Below are 21,623 nucleotides of genomic sequence, written 5' to 3' on the forward strand. Positions count from 1 at the left end.
TGTTTGTCACTTGAAGAGGAGAGTACATGGATTAGCAAGAATCATTCAGGAGTAAAAGAATTTCCCAAATGTATGTCAGCTGAACCAGGGTTTATAAATGGAACAGAAAACAAATGGAACATTACTCTATCCAGCAAATACCAACTGTGTCAGACTGACACTGTCATTGATAAAAACCAGCTCAGGCTTCCCCCCTCCAGATCTTTGCTTGCTTTGGAGTTGTGAGATTGTGTTACCACTACAGGTCCTTCCTCACGAAGGGCATTCATAAGTTTCTCTCCCTTTGCTCCTCTCCCTCTCCTCTCGTCTCAACTCTCCTCCTCCAGTGGGTTTATTCTGCCCTTGGCTGAGAGACTTTTGTGTGGGTCAGTGGAGCTGCTGGACTGTTTTTTCCTCTTCACTTTGCGTCTGTAGCCCTTTCTATACCATTCCTTCTCCTCTTGTCTAGCCCATCTCGTCCTCGCTACTGAAAAGACCTTCATCATCAGACATCTATGTTCCCTTTCTTAACATTGTCTTCCATCGTCCCTCCACTGCTTACTCTCCGTGTGGCACCAGATAGCATTCTGAGGATCTCTTCTGTCCCGCAAGGCTGGTCTTAGTCTGGATTGCTCGCATTACTCATTCTCCTCCACCATAGTCCCCCTTCTAGTGTGTGGATCAGTGAGTGAAATCATGTGTCCATGGGAGAGCAGAAAAACTGCAGAACTGATGATATGTTCCTCATGGGTATGGATAATTCCTTAACCTCCCCTTTCCTAACTTTTAAATCTGTGTGTGTCTCTAAAGGAGTGTAGAAGAGATAGGTTGAGGTACAACCCAAACAAGCTTTTGCCAGCGCCTGTCAAGGTCCACCCCGGTAGAAGCCATAAAGGCATCTACACCAGGGTCTTACCCCTAGAGGAATCCGGGGAGTTACAATACGCTGCTTCAGGAAGCTCGAATGGTAATATTCATTCAGTCGGCGGCCATCTTGAAATAGACTAGAACGCTGTAAAACGTTTGGAAAAGACGTGATGGACCATTAATGGCAGAGAGCCCAATGGCTCCATAGATGCCACGGAGTACCAGAGGTGACAGTGTGTTATACCTGCACCATGGAAGAATGCTCACGGATCAAAGAGGAGACTGATATTATTCTCGTTTCTTTCTTGAACCCCTTAAACTGGGGTCTCCTGAATACGAGGTGACCTTTTTCTCTAGATACCCCCATATCTGATGTACTACAGACAGGGCAATAGTTAGAACAAAAGACCAGTTTTACCACCTGGCGAGCGCCGAGCTGTAAAGAAGAAAGAACAGATTTAGTACTAGGAATGAAGGTGAATAGTTAAGTTAGGAAAGGTAGTACAACTAACCTCATAGCAATAGAGCTTATTCTTTTATCCCATTCTTTGGTAGAACTGCCCTGTCTTCACTCTGTCTGATGGTAAGGATACAATAAAAGAAGGAAAAGACCAGCAAGTAGAAGAATATCCAGGAAAACGTGGAGGATAAAATAACAAATGGGAAGGTTAGTAAGGACCTACCCCGAACGGCACAAGGCCACTCTAACGACCCTTCAGAACCCCAGAACTCTGCGGAGCGTCTTTTTCTGTGAAGCGTCCTCGAAGTTCTGTTGACAGGAATCCAACTGTCAACAAACAAAGAAAACCAATGTCCATTTAAACCCAAAGCCAAAAGTAATCCAAAATCAAGCAAATAGTACGGTGCAAGGTCAGTTCTAGTAAGCTGGGAAATAGTATTCCACAGGGTCAGGAATATTTGTTTTGATGAAAGATGTTGAGGTAAGTAAAGTTTTGCCCATGTCAAAGCTCCTTTTGCCATGGGATGGCAGGGTATGAAAGATCCTTTTGCCACAAGACGGCAATGAAGCAAAGAGCAGTTTGCCGCAGGACCGCAATGAAGCAAGGATCGGTTAGCCGCGGGACGGTAATGAAGCAAGTATCTCTTTGCCGCAGGCTGCAAGGTAAGCAAAGTCAGTTTGTCGCGGGACGGGTACGAAGCAAAGAAATTCCCACAACAGGAACAGTAGATTTGTAAAGAACAAGGAACAGGAGGAACGAACAGCTAGGGGGTTTCGGCGTCAACTTTAATTAGAAGCGCCGATACCCAGAAGTGTCCTCTTTTATGGAACCTGGAGGTTCTTTAGGCTTGCGTCGGCTCCTCGCGTTGAGTAACCATAGCAACAATGAAGTTTACCCGACGCGAGAGAGCAGCTGCAGATGGATTATGCCCAGAACGTTGCCACAGGTGCCATGGCAACCGCCACCTGCGCCAGAAGGATAAGGGAAGCCGATGCCGCCCGCAAGACAAGCGGTCTCTCGCCTGGCAGACTGTGACACAGCGACTGGCTGACATTTGGTCTGCTATGGAATTTGGGTGGTTCCCACTTTACCCACAATTATTCTTTTTATAGTGTTGAATAAGGCAAGGGGCTTTAGGGTGTTTTTTAAATATAACTTTTGGAAGCAGTAAAACTGGTCACGGAGAGCATTGTGATTACAATGCCTAACCATTCTTTAGTTCCCAAGGTAAGGCCAGTAAGTCAGGAGATCTGGAATCCGTTGGAAAAAGTAACTAACCCACATGTTCTCCACCTTGGTCTTATATATGACTCCTTCTTATCCAGTGCCATTAACCATCAAGTATTACCACAACCTAAAACCTTAGGAATCACTTGATTGAAACATGACATTAACACCTCGATCAAGTTGTTGGTCATTGCAGAAGCACGGAAACTGCTCTCCTGAACATCCGTGAAGATCTGCTCTCCAACTGTTACTCACCACTCCGAATAGGCCGAAGATTCAGAGAAAATGACCTTGGAGATGTTGTTGATATAGGATTCCGAATTCAGCCTTCCATCCCAGCTCCCCTGAGTACAAGACTCAGGCTTCCTCAAAGAGGGGCTCTTTTCCACAATGTACCTCTCTGCTGTTTCAGTTAGAACAGACAGAGATGTCAATTGAATAAAAGAGCAGGGAGAACACACACCGCCAATACCAATGCTGCAAAAGAATACCAAGATATTAGACAGGGTTGATATTATACAGGTGATTAGAACAGTTGAAATGATTGGACAACTACCTATATAGATATTGGAGTGGAGTTGCGTTTCCCCGGGATAATCTACAAAAAATAAAAACAATATGAGTGGAATTGAACTAAATCAGTATCGGTTCCCACTATAGCTATAGAATTGATAACAACTGACCTGAGTAAAGATAAATGGAGTAAGAGGAGTCCAGGATTCTGAAGACAACGACAGGAGAAAATAACAAACAGGGAAGTTAGTATAGGTAAGTAACCCCGAATGGCACGAGGGATGCACTAGTGCCGGGTTGGTGCAGTTCAGGAGAGTGTTCATATGCACTAAAGAGCAATCTCACAGGAAAGTCACTCAATGTCCCAGAATCCAACAGAAGACAATATCCATGGAAGACAATAGGTATGTACCTGAGTACACGAGTATAGTTAAGTAGCTGTTGAGATGATCCGGATGTAGACAGCAAATTGATGTGCAGAGCGGCAACCAGGAAAGAACCGCAAGACACAGAAGAGAGCCGTAACCAGACGATCACAACAAGAATAAGGGAGGAGACGAGGCAATCCAAAAGTCAGACAAAAGGTCAAAACCAGGAGTTCAGATAAGGATTCGTGTAGGGAGACACGAAGAGGAAACGGAAGAAACCGCGTGTAGCTGGTAACGCTAATTGGCAGCAACGAGCCCCTTGGAAGACGGTGGTTTTATAGTCGTAAAAGGAGCGTGGCTTGCTGTACGTCTTCCACGTACAAGACGTGTCAGGTGACCTGGAGTGCGTCGACGTTTGTACAGACGCCATGGTAGCTTGTACCTGGACCATAGAGGAGCATGTAAAGAAGTTGTATTCTACAAGGATGCCCGCGGGGAAGCCTGAAGTGTAACACCAACCTTGACTCTAATATTCCCTCTGTCCTCATCCTTCTCGATCTCTCTTCTGCCTTTGACACAGTCAACCATACCATCCTGCTGAACCATCTCTGTTAAAACGTGGGTATCACTGATAAGGCTCTGGCCTGGCTGACCTCTTTCCTCTCAGATCGACCCTCCCAGGTCTAACTTGGATCCTTCCTATCATCTATCTCCCTCTCTACCTATGGTGTTCCCCAGGGGTTTAACCTCTTGCCCTGGTTTTTCAACCAATACCTAGCAACTCTCGCCCACTGCATTGCCATTTTCTGTTCAAATTTCCAGTGCTACGCTGGAGACACTCAACTCATTTTCAGGCTACCCTCTGCCACCTCCTCTCCCTCTCTCATCTCTGATTGCCTAACTGCCATTCAAGATTGGTGTGCCGCCAATGATCTTTGTCTGAATGCCAGCAAGACGGAGATCCTCCTCATCGGCACACCTTCACCATCCTTTATCCTCACTCTCTGGCCGGCTTCCCTTGGCCCTCCTCCTACCCCCACCTGCGAGGCTAAGAACCTCAGGGTCATCTTTGACTCCACTCTTTCCTTCTCCGCCCACATCTCTGAGGTCTCTAAAAAGTCACATTTCCTACTGCACCTCCTCCGAGGTACTCCGTCTTTCCTCTCCTTCCCCTAGAAGCTCATGGTATCACAAGCTCTGGTTCTCTCTAGGTTGGACTTTTGTAACGGCCTCTTTCTAAATCTGCCTGACTCTACTCTCTGCCCTCTGCAACTAATCCAGAACAGGACTGCGAGTCTTGTCCTTGGCCTCAAGCCCTGCTATCGTATCTCTCCCGCTCTGAAATCTCTCCATTGGCTCCCAGTGGATGCAAGGATTAAATTCAAAACCCTCTGCATTGTCCATTGGGACTTGGGTCCAAAATACCTTCAGCTATCCCTCCGCAAATACCTCCCCTATCGAGCTTTTTGCGCCTCTACCTCTAACTCCCTCAGGGTCAGTCGTTTTTCAAAGAAACGAGCTAGGGGTAGATCTCTGTCTTCGGCTGGGGCCTCCCTCTGGAACAGCCTCCCTGCCACTCTAAAACTTGAGGAGAACCATCTCTGGTTCCGGAAGCACCTCAAGACCTTCCTCTTTTCTTCTGCCTTCGCTCCCCCTGTCCCCTGCTGATCTGTTCTCCCTTGGCACCGTGCACCTGGCCACCCTCTGTCCTCCGGGCCCAGGTACCTGCTCACCCTGCCACCCTCCTGCACTGCCTCTGGGCCACCCCTTGCACTGGGGTCTGTATCTGTACCCATACAGCCCCCCCTTTTTCTTCCTGCACTTATCAGACCTACCCTGTCTGCTGCCTTAAACCTAGCACTTGCAAATTTCTGGCTGCACTACCACTGTTTGTTGCCTTTATTATTTATTTATTGTTATTTATCTGTTTCTCCTCTGCTTCACACTTTCCACTTCTCCCCCTTTCATGCACTTTTCTCCTCCCACTCTCCCATGCACTTGCCCGTTTTCAATGTCACTGGGCCTAGTAAGATCGCTGTTTTGTTCTCCCCTGTTCCCCTCCCTTGACTTGTCGCGCTCTGAAACACTTGTATACGCGCGCTATAGAAATAAAATATCAATATCAATTGGCACTACCTATTATCTCAGACTATTCAACCAGCTCAGACCCTCTCTTGAGGAAACAACTATTGACTCCGCAAACTTCATTGGCATCCAGTACAGGCCAGAAATGATTTCAAGATTGTCACCTTGGTAAATAAATGTTAATTCAAAACTGCTCCCAAATATCTCCAATCCAGGCTCACTTCTTATAGCTCAGTCAGATCTTTACGATCAACTAATCAGCATTTGTTCAAATGTTCAAGATTCAGATTACCCAATTCTCTGAGAACAGAAAGTAATGTATCACAATTTCATAAAAAGCTTACATTTTTTTCTTCTGCAAATGTTAATCACTGAAGGCTGATTTTGACTTCTTGCATTTCAACGCTCTTATACCGTAGAGTTTATTTAGCACTATATAAAATATTATGATAAAACATAAAATAACACAACATATAGAATTCTCAACAGAATCAAGCTGGTCTTCTAAGAGCTTTCAAAGGGTTCAAGCTATGGTACAGCACTTTGAGATGGCTTGACGTTATTAGACTACCAGAATGGGCATCATCTAGTTGGTGGCCAAATGATTTGAAGCTTCTGGTTAGTGGAGCCGTATCTTATAATTGTTGAGGCTCAATGGCCTTGATGAACAGCTTGATCTGTGAAAATCTGAAGGCTTAATCTCGTGTCTCGAAGAGCAGCAAGGCAGGCCAAAAGGGATGATAGCAGCACAGACAGCTTCAAACCAGGTAGACTCCACTGGCTTGCCTGGTCTTTTACAGTTCTCTGAGTGGCACAAAGATCAGATGGCAGTCTGGTGAATGAAGGCTAACTTGTGATTCAAATGTGGCTTGACAGCTAGAAAATGTGCTCCATTTCTTACTATTTCTCTTGTGAGCATGTGAGCAACAAAAAGGACCAGAGCTGATATCTTTTGAATTTAGGCTGCATGTGTCATGGAATTCCCCCCGTCTCACCTGGGACCGCTTCTTGCAGGACTCCGTGGGGGAAATCTTCTTGTGAACGGATCGGGTTTTGTACAAGCCCGCACGAGTCTCTTCTGACTCCAGCGTGCGTTCAGCGTTCCAGGATACTCGGATGTTCAGGACGTCCAGGAAAGAGGAAGCGTACACAAAGGGGGTACGCGGAATCCAGGAACAGGTTGGAGAGGAGAAGGAGGAAGGAATGGAGCATAAGGATCCGGGAATCTAGGACAGAGGAACAGTTCAACAAGCTAGGAAGCACACGTCTAGTCACTACCAGCGATAGCGTTGAGACGTGCGGGGCCACGGAGGCGTGGTCTATTTGTAGAATGTTCTACGTCTGCCGTAAAAGCTGGTGTGAGGCGTGTCACGTTAGACGGCCATGTTGGGAGTATCAATGAATGCAAGCCCCGCTGCGATAAGGACCAGGAAGTCCAGAAGGGGCGCATTCTGTGAGTCATGACAGCATGGGGGTCTACCTTGAGCTACAACACTCATCTTTATGACCCTGCCAGACCGAAGTATGTTGAGGCACCTCCAGGCACACTGTCTCACTGTTGGTACCTATCTTGAGCCTAAGTGCTTACAAGCTCCAACGTTCTTTCAGCAGATGGCGGTCATGTTCCCCAAGGATGTTAGGATATACTAGTCTTTCACCCTCTTATCAAAAGTCCTCCTCGCACCTATGGAACGGGATTTTAAACTGTTGATAGTTCCCACGGGTAATTGGTACAGTTGGCCTTCCTACTCCATTCAAAGGAAAACCTAGCTGGGGATTGGTGGCTTCCAAGCCTCCTGTTTGAATCCAATGTGATACAAATACAATTGTGCAATCCTGCCTCTTTTGCAGCGAGTCTACAGTATTATGAACCCGCAGCCACTTTGGGGCAGAAGCTAATGTCAGGATTCCATGGTACATTTCTAGAGTTTCAAGGGTTCATAACCTTAAAAGACATACCTTTACAATTCCAAGGTAAATTAAATAAACTTACACATTTACATTACTTAATTAAGAATTCATCATTTAGCATCAGAAAACCTTTTGAATGTAGGTTACTTAGAGTTGTGATGTTTGGGTTATGTTTGGATTGACAATTGAACTAGTATGAATATTCCTTAATGTACATTCAGGAATCACTTGACTCCCCAAAGCAAGATGGAGAGTTTTTTCTGCAGGACTGATTGGTTTAAATAGTTATGAGGTCATTTGGAATGTTGCTCCGAATTTCCAACTGCCTTTCATTTTAGTATCCTTTGAGACAGGTCGCAGTTTAGTTAGCTCTAGCAAAGAATATATTTAAGTATATTTAATTCTAGTTTTTCAAGAAGATTTTAGAATATCCAATTACTACTAATTCTAAGCTGAAGTGAAGTTTATCCAAGAAGCTGAAGAAGTCGTACAGATGAAGCAAGCCAAGTTTTATTAATTCTACAAAGTCTAATGTCAAGGATTTTCAGTTCGAATTACTTTGAAAAAGACTGTGTGGAAATCAAATGCAAATATTTATTCTTTTTTGAGGAAAATAAGATTCAGTGTTACTATTTTGAACTTTTATTGTTACGCTTCCATTCTGCTTCTGAAAGTGTATTTCCCTGAACAACTGCGTGTTTAATATTTACTAACCAGGCGCATGTAACTCTTCGTGTTTTACTCGCATGTTTGTTTTTTCTCGCTCGTAGTTCTTTCGGGAGCGTTATTTTTCGGTTCGAGTATTATGCCATGCGCGGCTCTGAGGTTAGAAGAAGGAACCTTACGAACGTCTAAAGTACGTGTAAGCGTCGTGACGTCGTTTCAGGAAGTGCTCGTTTGCAGGACTATAATATTGAGCACAATAAGCGTTGTGACATTTTTTAGTTCTGAAGGCATCGTTTCTAAGGACAATTGAGTAGAGAAGCGTTGTGTCGGCTGACATTCGTTTTTCAGGAAATAAACGGCTAGTGGAACTCTTTACAGCAATGCCGATCTTTTAAGGAGGTTACATTTTTTTGACATCGTAATTTAGTGCAAGTTCATAAAGACTCTAATTCAAGTAACAGACTTTCCATATGCAATAAATACGAGAATAAGTATTTTAAGAAGTTCATTTATGAAAAATATTATCACAGTAGAAGAAGAAGGAAACATTGAGTTCTGATTTCCAGACTTCAGCTCAGCTACTACTGAATAAGCCTATCAGCAATAAAGCATAGGCTACAGGTACTACAAGGAGAGTGTTAACATTTTAGTAAACTTAGGTAGAGTGGATTGATTATTAATATATACATATATATTTGTCTCCTAGATCTCACAGACACTGAGGTGTATTTCCAGCTCCAGAGAACTACAGTGCCAGCCAGTGAAGATCTGTCTTTTGTTATTTTCTCCTCTATTCCCCTTTCCCCTTGGGTTTGCCAGCTTGGTAGTTTTATCAGTTGAAGGACTGTTGGGCAGGCAGACTTAGGGGCTCTGGTGGGCCCAGCATCACTCCTGCAGGAAGATTCAAGTTTGGACCTGACAGCTAAGCATGCTTGAAGATTACAAAATGGTTGACGGAATCATCCCTGTCCAAGGGATCCCATGCTGCCATAGCTTTATCCATATCCTCCATCAGAACAAAGAGACTCTGATCAGAAAAAGCGTTCCCTTCCCTCATCACCCACTGCCATCTAGGCCCCAATGGTCTGTTATCTGTCCGATACAGAATTAGAAGCTTTCATCTTCACATGTGAATGAGGCATGAAAGATAATCACTGAAGAACAAAAGACATCCTGGCTGGGCCTAAGCCCTCTGTCATGGGTTCTGTGAGAAGGGGCAGCCATATGACCTATTCACACACTAACTCGGCTCCAATCACAGACAGGCATTTATAACTTTAAAAAACAGAAGCATAATTGGCCATATTTTCAGTTCTATAAATACTACAGTGAAATACATTCTTTGAAGACAAGCTTCCTTATTGTTATAACTGCCCAGCATCCAATTTTGTGGCTACTAATGCACAGATACTACATATGACAAATGAAAAAAAAAATTGAATTGTCCCATGGGGCTGCAATTTTAAAATAAATCCCATTCTGCATAGGAGCGATTTTGTATAATGTTATTTTGCTTTCCTGGTGCCAACAATCTGCTACACAGAGTTCCATTTGCAGAGTTCTCTGCTCTGTGTAACTTTATTTCTGCACGTTGGACATATCAATAATATTTGCTGATGCGTATGTAGACTGTACAGAGCAGAAGGTATTATACATATGTATATTATATGGCTGTCCGTGATCCAAATACACACGCAGAATCCATGCCTTAGAGCTAAAATACATTTAAAAAACAGGGAGCTTTCCCCTCGCAAAGAACCTATGGGGAATATAGTTTTCCTTCTTCCATGGCCTTACTTTATTTGCTCTAAATTTGGGGTTTTGGATTACAATGCTCAAATAGCAGACTCCTCAAGAGCCCTGGGTTTTTCTTTATGTGTTTTCAGATGTTCTGATTAGTTTTTTGTTGTCTGGGGGTATGGTGGTGTATGATAATCTTAATTGTTTTATAGGTCAAACGTTCTGTTATACCCATCAATATTCCACTTCTAGTCCATGTGTGATGGACTAGAATGAATGATGAGTTCAACGGTTTGATATATACGGAAAACTGAGTAGATTGTGGTGTGATCTGGAACTCCATTCTTTGTCTTCAAGTGGTCACAAAGCCCCCCCCTCAATCCCCTGATGTCACATAGGAGTTGTGACGGCAAGGCCCATTTTATAGGATTTATCTGGGGTTTCAGTTCTTTGAAGTCTCTTGCAAATTAAAGGTCCAATTGGAATGTTTATTTTCTTTATCAATGTCACAGTAGCACTTGTGACCTTGGACTTAAATTTCCAAGAAACAATGTTCTCTTGGTAGTCACTTGTTCAATGTCTCTTGGGATCTTGCACTTGTAATCCCAGTGTACAAGGTTTCTGTTGAAATTAACTTCCCCAATGTCTCTGATGAGCTTGGGCTCTAAGTGCAAGTGCACAATGCTTCATGTAGCTCTCACTTACTCAATGTCTCTTGGGACCTTGGATATCAAGCCACATTGCACAATTCTTCGCTAGGCACTAACCTGCTCAATATATCTTAGGACTGTAATGAAGTCCCCGCATTGCCCCTGGATGCCAGTAGTGCTGTGGCCATAGGAAGGAACTGTATGCGAGACACCCTGGAGCACTATGCTGCGACACCCTAACATTGCAGGGGATAATCCCATTGCACTACAACATCCAGAACCTTTTATTGCCAGGGTCCGAGTAGCAAGACCATAGAAGCCCAGGACATTTATTCTTCAGAGGAAGTCCCCCTTAAGGATGCAAACAAGAGGACCAGGGTTCAGCTTGACTTCTACCTTCCCAGTTTGGGGACTGGTTCTGGTCCTTTTGAGTCACCCATGCTAGGCTATTTACATAAAACCACTACAGATACAAGTAAACCCTCACGGACAGCTCCCATAGGTGATTCTGGAGGTTTGCAATGTTTGTGAACCAGATGTAAGGCCTTAAACAGTTGGAGAATGCTGGATCTTTGATGCCACTGGATCAAGGAATGTGCTGCCAGATCCACAGACACAACAAACACTAAAGCCCAGAGTATTGGCAAGGTATGTCTGATCCTAATTCCCCAACTACCCACAGGGAGGGCACCTTCCACAAATAAGCCAAACCCCACATAATACAGGTCAGACTCAACTTTTTAATGCAAAGGGAAGGAATTAAAACAGAAGTGAGGCAGAAGGGTAGAGGGCAGCTAAGTGAAATCCAACATGACCCCCCTCCGCCCCTTTTCTAGTCTCTTTCTCACTAGAGCCTCCCCGTGGGAGTCAACAGAAGGAAACCAATCACATCCTAGCCCTCCTCACAAACTACTGGTGTGGATAGTCAACTACAGAGCCAGCCCAAGGTTAGCCAAGAAACCATAAAACATGCCTAGAGCTCAAGTCAGTTAGCGGGTAGTTCATTGGATTCATCACCCTTTTTTGTCCAGAGGCAGGGTTGGATTGGCCCCTTGGCCTTTCGGCCCGTGGCCGGGCCGAAATCGTCCCTGGGGACTGGGGGGCGATTTCTGGCCATGCCTGGGCCGGTTTGGGGAAAACAAATAGAAAAAAAAAATATTAGTTTTCAATTTTTTTTCTTATTTTTTTCAAAAAGCCATCTTAGATCTATAAATGAGTACCAACACAGGTTGGGTGATATTGTATGCATATTTGTTCTCTAAAAAAGAGCTTACACGTAAGTGCTATACAATAACATTTTATCATTTGGCCTTGGACGTCTGATGGATTCACAGTAATTTAGTGTACTTAGGAAACAATGCTATTTGATGACACTCCCTGTTTTGTCAAGGGGTGAAAGGTTGTGTTTAATCGCTTCCTGGGATGTCACTTTGGGGAGGGGTCAAGTGACATCACTTCCGGTGATGTCATCAGAGGTCAAGGGTCATGAGGCGGGGGGGTGGCCCACTTTTTTGAGGCGAGGGGTGGGCCACTTTTTTTTGGGTGACCGGTCCTATTTCTTTTCCCAGTCCGACCCTGTCCAGAGGTTTCTATTCACAGCCACTCTAGTTTATGGTCACCATCTTGCTGCTAATTTGAAACACTGTACTGTGACCTCTAAGAGTCCAACAGAATCAAAAGGGAAAGTAACTCAGTGAGTACTACTTCTGATATTAACTATGATATTGGGGGTCACTCAATGTCCATAAGGTGCACTCTGCTGAATAAATCCCCTTCCCCTATGCTATTTACGTATGGGATATGCTGGGTCCAGAGGATTGGTCTTTCATGGACAGGTAAAGTTAGGATAGCTCCCCCCTGTGTTGTCTCTGTACACAGCTGTATGCACAGAGTTTCTGGGATTGGTAAAACTACAGCAGATGAAGACTGTATCCTGTCAGGAAGATCCACCATTGATAATGTGAAGTTAGCATGTTGTACCTCCACCCATGCTGGCAACTGGATTCTGTAATCTCACTTAGAATAGCTGTACCTGAAGACACCATGACCACAGAGAGGCTAATCAAGGTCAGCACAGGGGCATTGGAAAAAATATGAAATACTTGAAGAGCTCTGGACAAGTTCAGATAAATGTCAGAAAAGGCAGATCATCTCATAACTGACAGTATAAGACAAACACCTTGATTAACTGAAGCACCTTTGAAAAGTTGGTGAGGCTTGCTTTGGCTGTTTTGTTATGCATTACACATTTCAGTTCTGACATTGCAGACAGTGTTTAAAACAAAGTGTACCTTTGTGACTCAGGCTGAAAGTTTTTCTTGGGTTTCGCCAAACTAAGAATTCTCTCCGATTGTGGAACAGAGAGAGCAGAAAAGGAGCGAGGCCAAATAGGGTCTTGATTTCCCCACACAACTTTGCTAAAAATAAAAGAAATCTGAATTATAATACAAAAACAATTTTTATTAAAAATAGAGCATATAAAACCACACAAAGCAAGTCAATGTACATGATTAGATGGTATTCACAAAGTAATTTCTGATGCTCTATACATATATATATATACTAATATATTCTCATATTCAGTTTTTCTGCTGAAATGGCTGCATTTTGATGCTAAGGTGGCGGAGTTACCTCAAGCATTTTGCTGGCGGTATTTCCTCCACCCCACCGCCAAAACCATAGATCGGCGGTTCGGTAATGCAGCGCCGACTCTGTTTCAGCCGATTTTAGCCACACCACTGAACTCGTAATGCAGGCCCATTATAGCAAGGCTTGGAAAAGCCCATAGGTTTTCCTTTTTTTGTAGGTGTTGGAGTCTGTTTATGGATGGTTGGAGGGTTGGGTTTGATTGTTCTGCTGGAGAATGGATAGATGAGTTGGAAAGCTTGATTGTTTCAACGGATGATGGATGCCATTGACTAAATGGATGTGATTGGGGGGATATGTGGGTGCATGGAGCTAGCACATGACAGCAACATCAGGCTTTGGTGTGGCGTGTTGGGTCTTTGACAAGCAGCAGTGTTAGTATGTGGAAGTAGGACAAGCCGACAGGGCTGGTGCGAGGAAGGGGGCATGGGGCTAAGTTACACATGGTTGGTGTGTATGGGGAGAGGAGCACAAGCCACATTAGGTTGCTGTGTGTCAGACAATCATGCTGTTGAGGGGTGCAGCTTTTGAGATTTATTTTTTAAAAGTGATACAATGTACAATTGGTTCTACAGGGTATGTGACTAAGTCAATTGCCTGAACTTGAAGGTGTATGGGTTATGTTGCCAAGGGTGGTGTATGCCACCACAAACCACATTATACTGAGCTTGGGGGGTTGCACAAAGAGGATAACCCACAATACCATGCAACCATGACAGGGGCTTGCCACATGGGGTTATCCTGGGACACTGTTAGTTTATAGACGATTGCTCCCTGAATATCTCAGACTATGCAGTTGTGCAAGACACCATGTTTGTAAAAGAAATGTGTTACCTGGTCCTGTTAGCAAGCATGAGACACGGTGGGAGAGCTGACTGTGAATCTTTGGTCACTGAACACCCTACCACAAATCCAGTCTAACTTTCTAAGATGGCTGCAACCTACCATAAAACCTCTGGTTGTGGCCCTGTGGAAGAAGGGAGCAGTGCCATAGAAGCGATACAGAGGCTGCAAGGAAGTTATTTATGACCAATAATATTTCTTAAATAGGAATCACTCAAGCACATATAGCAGCAGTCATTTGAACAGGTGCAGGACCCAATGGAGGGTCCAGACTTCTATGTAACCTGCAGGGAATAACAAGGGAGCATGGGTGCTTGGAGATGCAATAATCAAGGTTGTGGCATGGCTGCAGGGGAGTCTTTGAACAAGACAAGCAAAAGGAGAATGATTCTCAGAGGAGAACAGATTCAAGGGAAATGAACCCCATGGAAAAAAAGAGGAGAGTGTTCAAAACAGGGGTTGGGAAATAGAGCGAGGAGGAGGAAGGCTGAAAGAGAAAAGGAGGAACCTTAGGAGAAATGAGGAAGAGGATGAGAAGAAACCAGAGGAAGCATGGAGGAACACCAAGAAGTGGAAAAGAAAGAATGCGAGGAGAAGAACTAAGAGGGGGAGACTCAGGAGATGGACAAGTTGGAAGTCATTAGGTTTGAACACATGGCACAGTATCTAGGAGGGGAGAAAGGCCAGACTGGTGGGCCAGAAAACTATAATGCAGGAAAAGGGATGTGGCAAAAGGCCTGGGATAAATCCAGTAGAAGTTATGGGGTGGTTTCCTGTCTGACTAGGTCTATGGGCCCATTTTAAGGACCATCCTTAACACAGCATTTTGCCCAGAACTGACAAGCGTTGGATACGTTTGAAAGACAATTGGACAGACAGATCCGATAATACTAAAGACCTGTAAAAAGAACAAGGAAATCAGGGAGACCCGAGGAAAAAAGATCTCCTAATAAACTTTCAGTTGCAGAGGATGCCCCAGAACCAACAAGAGATCTGTGAAAACTATTTTCTTTGAATAGAGGCTTCCATTTTGAAGGCAAGTGGATAGCGTGTACCCTACACTAGATAGAGCGAAGACAGATGGAGATGCAGTGAATCACTGAAAGACTATTGTTTTGTTAGCTTAATTTTCAGTTTAGAGATTCTTGTCCCAGAGAGGGTATCTTGTGCATCATGAGTTAGTAGGAGACAGAGGGAGGGAGGGAACAGAAAAGAGCAGTGATTCTTGGAGAAGAGCTCACACGGCAAGGATGAGACAACCTATTTTTTGTTTTCATATTCACCTCACTTGTTTTAAATAAGTAAAAGCCTCATAATAAAAACTGGTAAAAGAGGCGCATGTGGCTGATCCTTTCATCATCCTTGTTTATTATTGGCAGGTGTCCTATAGCCGTGTGAGATCCACAAAAAGGCTTTCCCCTTCAGGGTTAGTAATTTTCACAGAAAGTTCACAAGGATTTTGAGATACCTTCCAAATACTCAGGGCTCTTTAATATTTGGTTCCCAAAAAAGGTTATTCTGTGCCTCTGCCCTGTTGTTACTGGGAGGTTACCACCTCCAGTCCCTATAGTTGTCTCTTTGTCTTGCCCAAGAGGAGTATCAGTAGTTATAGCTTGCTCTCCTTGGGCAGGGAAAGCTACACTGATTTTGGACCCAGGCCATACAGGAGCTATTTAGGGTCTCACCACCACCCTGCCCTAGGTTCTTTTTTCTACCCTATGTCCTGCTCCCCTGATCCTGCACTGGTCCTGGCCCCCTTGTCACAATGCCACATTGTTGTCCCTCTTCCCCCTATGGGCTCAGTCCCTTCATCTCTACTTCATTCCTTAGGCAAAGTGTGCCGCTCGTGACTTACTGCTCCAGCTAGTTCCAACCACAATAGCCTTCACTAACGCTTCATCATTCCAACTACCTTCGACTAATTAACTCCTGCCACCGTCTATTGCTCACCTCCTTATAACCACTGCTATTCTCCTTCCACCACCTGTTGTTCTCCACCTACCCAGACTAACCCCTTTCTGGTCGTCCCTTTTATCCCTGGACTGCTCCTCCCCCTAGGGTTGGGTTTGCACTGAGGTTTCCCAGGAGTGCGTTATTGTTCATTATTTAGCCATTGGTCCGATTTAAAATGCTTTTGTGTCTCAAATGTTGTGCAAATCTGAGTTAAGGAAGTACACAGAGTCGTAGCTTTAAAAAGCTGGTCCACGATCTTGGGACTGGATAGCGTATCTCCCAACTCAGGCAGAGGTGAGTGTCACCTTTTGGGAGCTGCCATGTCTGATGCTTCTAGCTGAACAAGATTGGCTCAATGCGAGATAGACAATTTTAGATTTGTATTTCCACTTCTTGGGGTGATTGCTGCACATGGCCTAACTCTCAGAGTTTGGGAGTCTCCGTTTATTCTGATATACAGATCTTTCTCTTGAAGGGTAAGGAGCAATTGGTGGTCGTGTCCTGCCTGCTGGATGGGTGAAATGGGGGCGTCTGGAGGATTCCCTCATTCCGCCCCTGGGCCTATCACTCATTGGCCTAAGGAAGCTCCCAGGCCCCTGATTCACCTCCAAAGAAATCACTAAAAGAAATGAGAGGACTTTGTTATATAGAAAACACATGAACAAATCCAAGAGATGCCAAGCCAAAAACTGTACAATATTTAGCTGTGTCCAAAATTATATACCATTCACAACATAAAACACTTTCATAATGGTGCCAACAATGTATGCAAGCATGCCATTGTGAAGTACACATTTATTATGCCTTTGTCCATAATATATGCCAGTATGACCCTTAAAACAAATGATAATGCTGGCTGTGCCAAAATATATGTCATTGTGGCAGTGTAAATAATATGTTTATGATAACTGTTTCCAAGCCTCTCCAAACTTTCTCAAAAGTGGTCCGCAGGGTCCCATCGAATCCCCTAATGAGATTGGGTTAGGTTTGCTGGTTCCTGCAGAATTTTCTTCCACTCCAAATCTTCCAAAATCTCATTTAAGAGCAATACATCTGCAAGGAAGTTTGAGAAAGTTTTGGGCAGGTTTGGACTGATGTTTGTGAAAAACATACAGAAAAAAACCTAAAAGACTTCAGGAAAGTAGCAAAAGGTTAGTAGAAAGGGGGCAGTCAGGTGGAGCTGGATGTGGGTGGTTGTAGCAAGAGGAAATCGAGTCATGTGTATCTGTGAATGCTATTCAAGTAGGACAGCACATTAAACACTGCAGCAAGATATATCCATAGATGGATGCAACTACTTCAGAGATCTATGTGTGACCTGCGGGACCCATGTTTGAACATGGGTAATAATTTTTCAGCCTTTCATCCTCTTCAAGTTAATCAAATTAGTGAAGTTGAAGTGGGGAATTGTAAGGTTTCATGTCAGGGTAGCCGAGTTAGTCATGTGTTAAATCAAAAGGTCTGTTTTGCATCATTCAGAGATCGACACATTGATGCTCATTTTCATCAAATGAATAATTTGACGACGGGGAGCCATTGCGTTAACACTTTCTCAATTACAGGACCTTTATGGGTCTGTCATGATGAAATGCACTCCCAGCATCTAGTGGGTGCAGGGAGCGCCATACATGCTCCTGACACTAATGTTAGTTAAGGGGCTGGCCAGCGCATTATTTTCACTGCAGCACAGGCCCCTTGAAATGCGAAGACAACGTCTATGATTAATGTGAACTGCACATTTCTCAAAGTAATGCAAATAAAAAATGCAACCTCTGTGCATTTTTCATTTTCATTACTTTTTGTGAATTTGGCACTTGGTGTTTTTTAAAAAAAAGATTACACATTTTGTCAGCTGCAAACAAAGAGTTCAATTTGGTTTCTATATTAAAGACGCAAGCAAGTTGCACACTATTAGTCAATTAGACACTTTGCTTTCTTTGCGCATCCCTGCCAGGAAAGTTTCTGAACTTCTGATTTATTTCTTTAACTTCATACTTTATTTGCTTTGAACATGTTCTGGCAGTAAAAGGTCTGTCCTCTTCAACCCAATGTTTACAGCAATATATGATCAGCATGCATTGTCATAAGCTTAACCTGAATCTATCATCTGAATCTCTTAAAGGTTTGGCTGAAACAGAATCACTCAAATAAACTGAAAATGCAGATGACCCAGGTACAGTCAAAAGTTATTTGCCCAGGCTTATCTGTGTCCACAATATATGCCAGCATGGACCTGTAAAACCACTGCTCATATGGGGTATGGCCAAATATATACCAACGTGTAGCAGTAGAGTACATGTTCATGATTCCTCTCTCCACATTTAATGTCTGCACAGCCCAGTAAAACCATCTTCTGCCTCATTACGAGTCTGGCAGTAATTCAGCAGTAAATCTGCCAAATAAGCGCCAAAATCGTATACAGTTACCGCCACTCGTTCCTGTGGGTTTATCACCAGACTATGAGGGGTGATAGGACAGAGTAATTACCCATTTCTGGAGTCCATAGGACTATGTGGGGATTTTAGGGGAGCGGTCCAGGGTTCGAGGGGTCGACAGGAATGGCAGAAAACATGTATGCTGAGCTGGATCGCACTGTTAGAAATAAAGAAAGGACCTCCGGATTTTATATGCTAATGACCGCCAGTACTGATTGAGAACTTAGGTTGATGTATTATGACAGCACAGAAGAAGCACAGTGTAATACAATACTAAAGTGGAAAATGCACATACATTTATGTCACCAATGTTTCCTGGGGTGAGGAAGCAAAGGTGATGTCAGATTTGTACTCATCCCCTTTGTACAATGTCAGATGAGCCACTTTGATTGCTGATCTGGACTGTGCATGACTCTGCTGTCAATATGATGTGTCTGCCATGCTCCAATCTTGTCTGGGCATGCTAAATGTAATGTGCACCAAGCACAATCTTGTGGTCCACCATGTATGCATCGATGCACACTGGGAGTTTGAGGAAAACAATAAAGAGAAATTAAAGACTTGATATTACAGAAAGCCGGGAGGCACGGTAAATACAGCCATGGAATGAAGCATACCCCGGTTACATTGTACAGGAATTACATTGCTCTCCTAGCAGCCCAAGCTCAGACTCAAGACCGGAGGCTTTTATTAGGCTTCTATATCTTTAATATCAGATAACAGCATCATTGAAAAACAACAAAACATGTGACAGATTCCTCCAATCACAGTCCACTCGGGGCATAAAACATCCCTCAACCGAAAACCTTTGATGTTGAGAGAGCAGGTGAGTACTTTAGTTTTATTGTGGAAATTATTAGTGTTGTTGTTGTACTGTCAATGATAAATAGATGCCGCAAAATATATTAGTATGCAGGAGCGCAGCAGCGAGCTTTGTGCAACAGCATGTTTGAGTGGGAACGTGCTGGAAGTCTCCTCTCTCCAGCATCGGCATCCTCCTCAGAAGGAAGCCTATGTGGAGCCAGGAAGCGGGAGCGCTCTCATCAGTCTTGTCACAACCATTGAGAACAGCTCAAACGCAACAAGCACTGTGCGTTCCCTCAATTTTAATGAACTTGACCGCGTATACAAACAGGGAAGATTGGCCTCTTCTGAGTATCAGGCCGCCCCAGCAGACACGTCAGAAGGGAGTGCCCAGCACAGTTCAGCCTCCAGAGGGCACATATCTGAGCCATCAGAGGGTGCTCTAAAACACATCCATCCCTTTTTGAAAGACAGTGGAGGATTCAGACTTAAGACAGATGCCAAGAAGGCCTTTGACAGGATCGACTGGGTCTTCGTGCAAAGGGTTTTAGTTAAATTTGGCTTTGCTTAACTCTGCTTAACCTGGCTAAATACATCATACTCCACCCAGTCTCCTACAATTCTGTTGAACGTAGTACAATCAAAGGCTATCATTCTCTGTATGGTAAATCGTCAGGGCTGCCCCCTTCCCCTCTCCTTCATACCTTACTAATGGAACCCCTTGCAACATGAATAAGACATAATATAAGGATAAAGGGCATCCAGGTCAAGAACTTACAGTATAAGTTAGCATTGTTTGCAGATGACCTCTTGCTGTGTATTCAAGACCCCACCACAACACTACCACTTATAATTCAAGAATTGAGAGACTATGGTGGTCATTCAGGCTTAAAAGTCAAGTATTCAAAATCAGTGTTGTTCCCTATGGGGGAGGCACCTGATCAAACAATGGACTGTATATTGAAATCCCCCTTTAGCTATACAGGCATTGTGATTAAGTACTTGGGCATAAATATATGCAATCCTACTTGCACTTTGTGTCAAGAGAAATGCCTACCACCATGGGAGATTGTGAAATAAGATGTTGAGTCAAGGGAATAAATGGATCTTATAACGCTATTGGAACTGTTTTACTGCTTGGGAGTGTATTATGAGAAAGAAAGGGGACTTCAGAACCCCTTTTACCGCTGGACTCTTCCTTTGAGTTGAATGCAATCTCAGCCCTCTAAGAGATCTCCAAGGTGGCCATGGTGCATCGGACCAAATCAACACAAAGATAAATAAGACCTTCCCCAAAAACCAACATACTGGAGACCAATCATGCACAAGAGATTGCTACACCGACATTAATACCATTATATTTTGTCCTCAGCTCACTTGTAAAAGTATTTGAAAGTTTGAAAACAAAGGCGCAGCAACACTCAGGCATACTGTTTGAAATAACAACAGACTTATTAACAAATCTTGATTGGTAGCCCTTAAGTCCGCGCTCAACGACTCCCTAGGCAAAACCCTGGCAGAATTCTGTTCCATTACCAAGAAACAATCTGGAAAGGTAGATATTCTTACAAAGAAATGGGAGGGAACTAAGGAGGAGCTGACGATACTGAATTCTAATTTGGGAAAAGGGGTGAACGGTGTCCACCAGGGAAGATGCCCTCTCTGTTTACAACCCTTGTCAACTAATAGTCTGAATGCCATTATGGACGACACCCCCTTATCGGCGTCCACATTAGAAGAATGTATTCGTCTGGCTCAAATGACGGAGGAAAAGGACAATCGCATTTCTAAAATTGGGCTCGCCAAGTAGAGGCCTAATCAGAAAACAAAGGAAACAATGGAAAAACTAAAAAGAGGTGACAGAAACGTATTTTATATGTGAAGGAAGTCCCACTAATTGTTTCTGATGAAGTGAGCACAACTACTACTCCGGAACATAAGAAAAACATTCGGAGTACTGACACTAATCAATTTATTCCGATTCTAATAGCGGTGGCCCTAGAAAAAGAAAATAAGACCAAAAAGAAGGGGGCCAAGCCATCATCCGAATTGGGAAGAAACAAGAAACCTAAACAAGACAAGGTCAAAATGGCAGGGAAACGGGTCAGTAGACCCAAAATCTATGAAGTTTCAGTGGGGATCCAAACGGAAAAGCATTAACAACCCCTAAAGATTTCCCTGATCTTTCTAAGGGGCAAACAACGGGCTGAAATAAAGGCGGTGACAGGGACCGTACCTTTGGGGGGCCAGCAAGAGCAACAGTCACAGGCTGGATATACATCGATCAGCCCACAACTGAATTCACATTCCACTGGTCCCAATGATTTAAAAAATCTCTAAATACTGAGGTAGAACCCGTAGAAATACAGCCAATCCCGGAAATCCAGGCCTTGTTGGCGCATCCTTCATGTACTAATGTTAGTTCGGACATATCAAAAGTGAATTAACACCAGGCCAAGCTGCAGAAAGGGGATC

General features: G+C 43.8%; 1 protein-coding gene across 1 annotated transcript in view; it reads right to left on the reverse strand.

Annotated features, from left to right (window-relative positions):
* Positions 1–21,623, reverse strand: part of SPMAP2L (sperm microtubule associated protein 2 like) — a 368,678-nt gene that overhangs the window by 162,926 nt on the left and 184,129 nt on the right. Inside the window, exon 7 of the mRNA XM_069626161.1 lies at positions 12,759–12,884. Within this exon, the coding sequence (XP_069482262.1) occupies positions 12,759–12,884 (126 nt within the window). The remainder of the gene's footprint in view (positions 1–12,758; positions 12,885–21,623) is intronic.

The sequence above is a fragment of the Ambystoma mexicanum genome, chromosome 6p (genome assembly GCF_040938575.1).
Source record: "Ambystoma mexicanum isolate Mex_15411 chromosome 6p, UKY_AmexF1_1, whole genome shotgun sequence".
Classification (NCBI taxonomy): Eukaryota; Metazoa; Chordata; class Amphibia; order Caudata; family Ambystomatidae; genus Ambystoma; species Ambystoma mexicanum.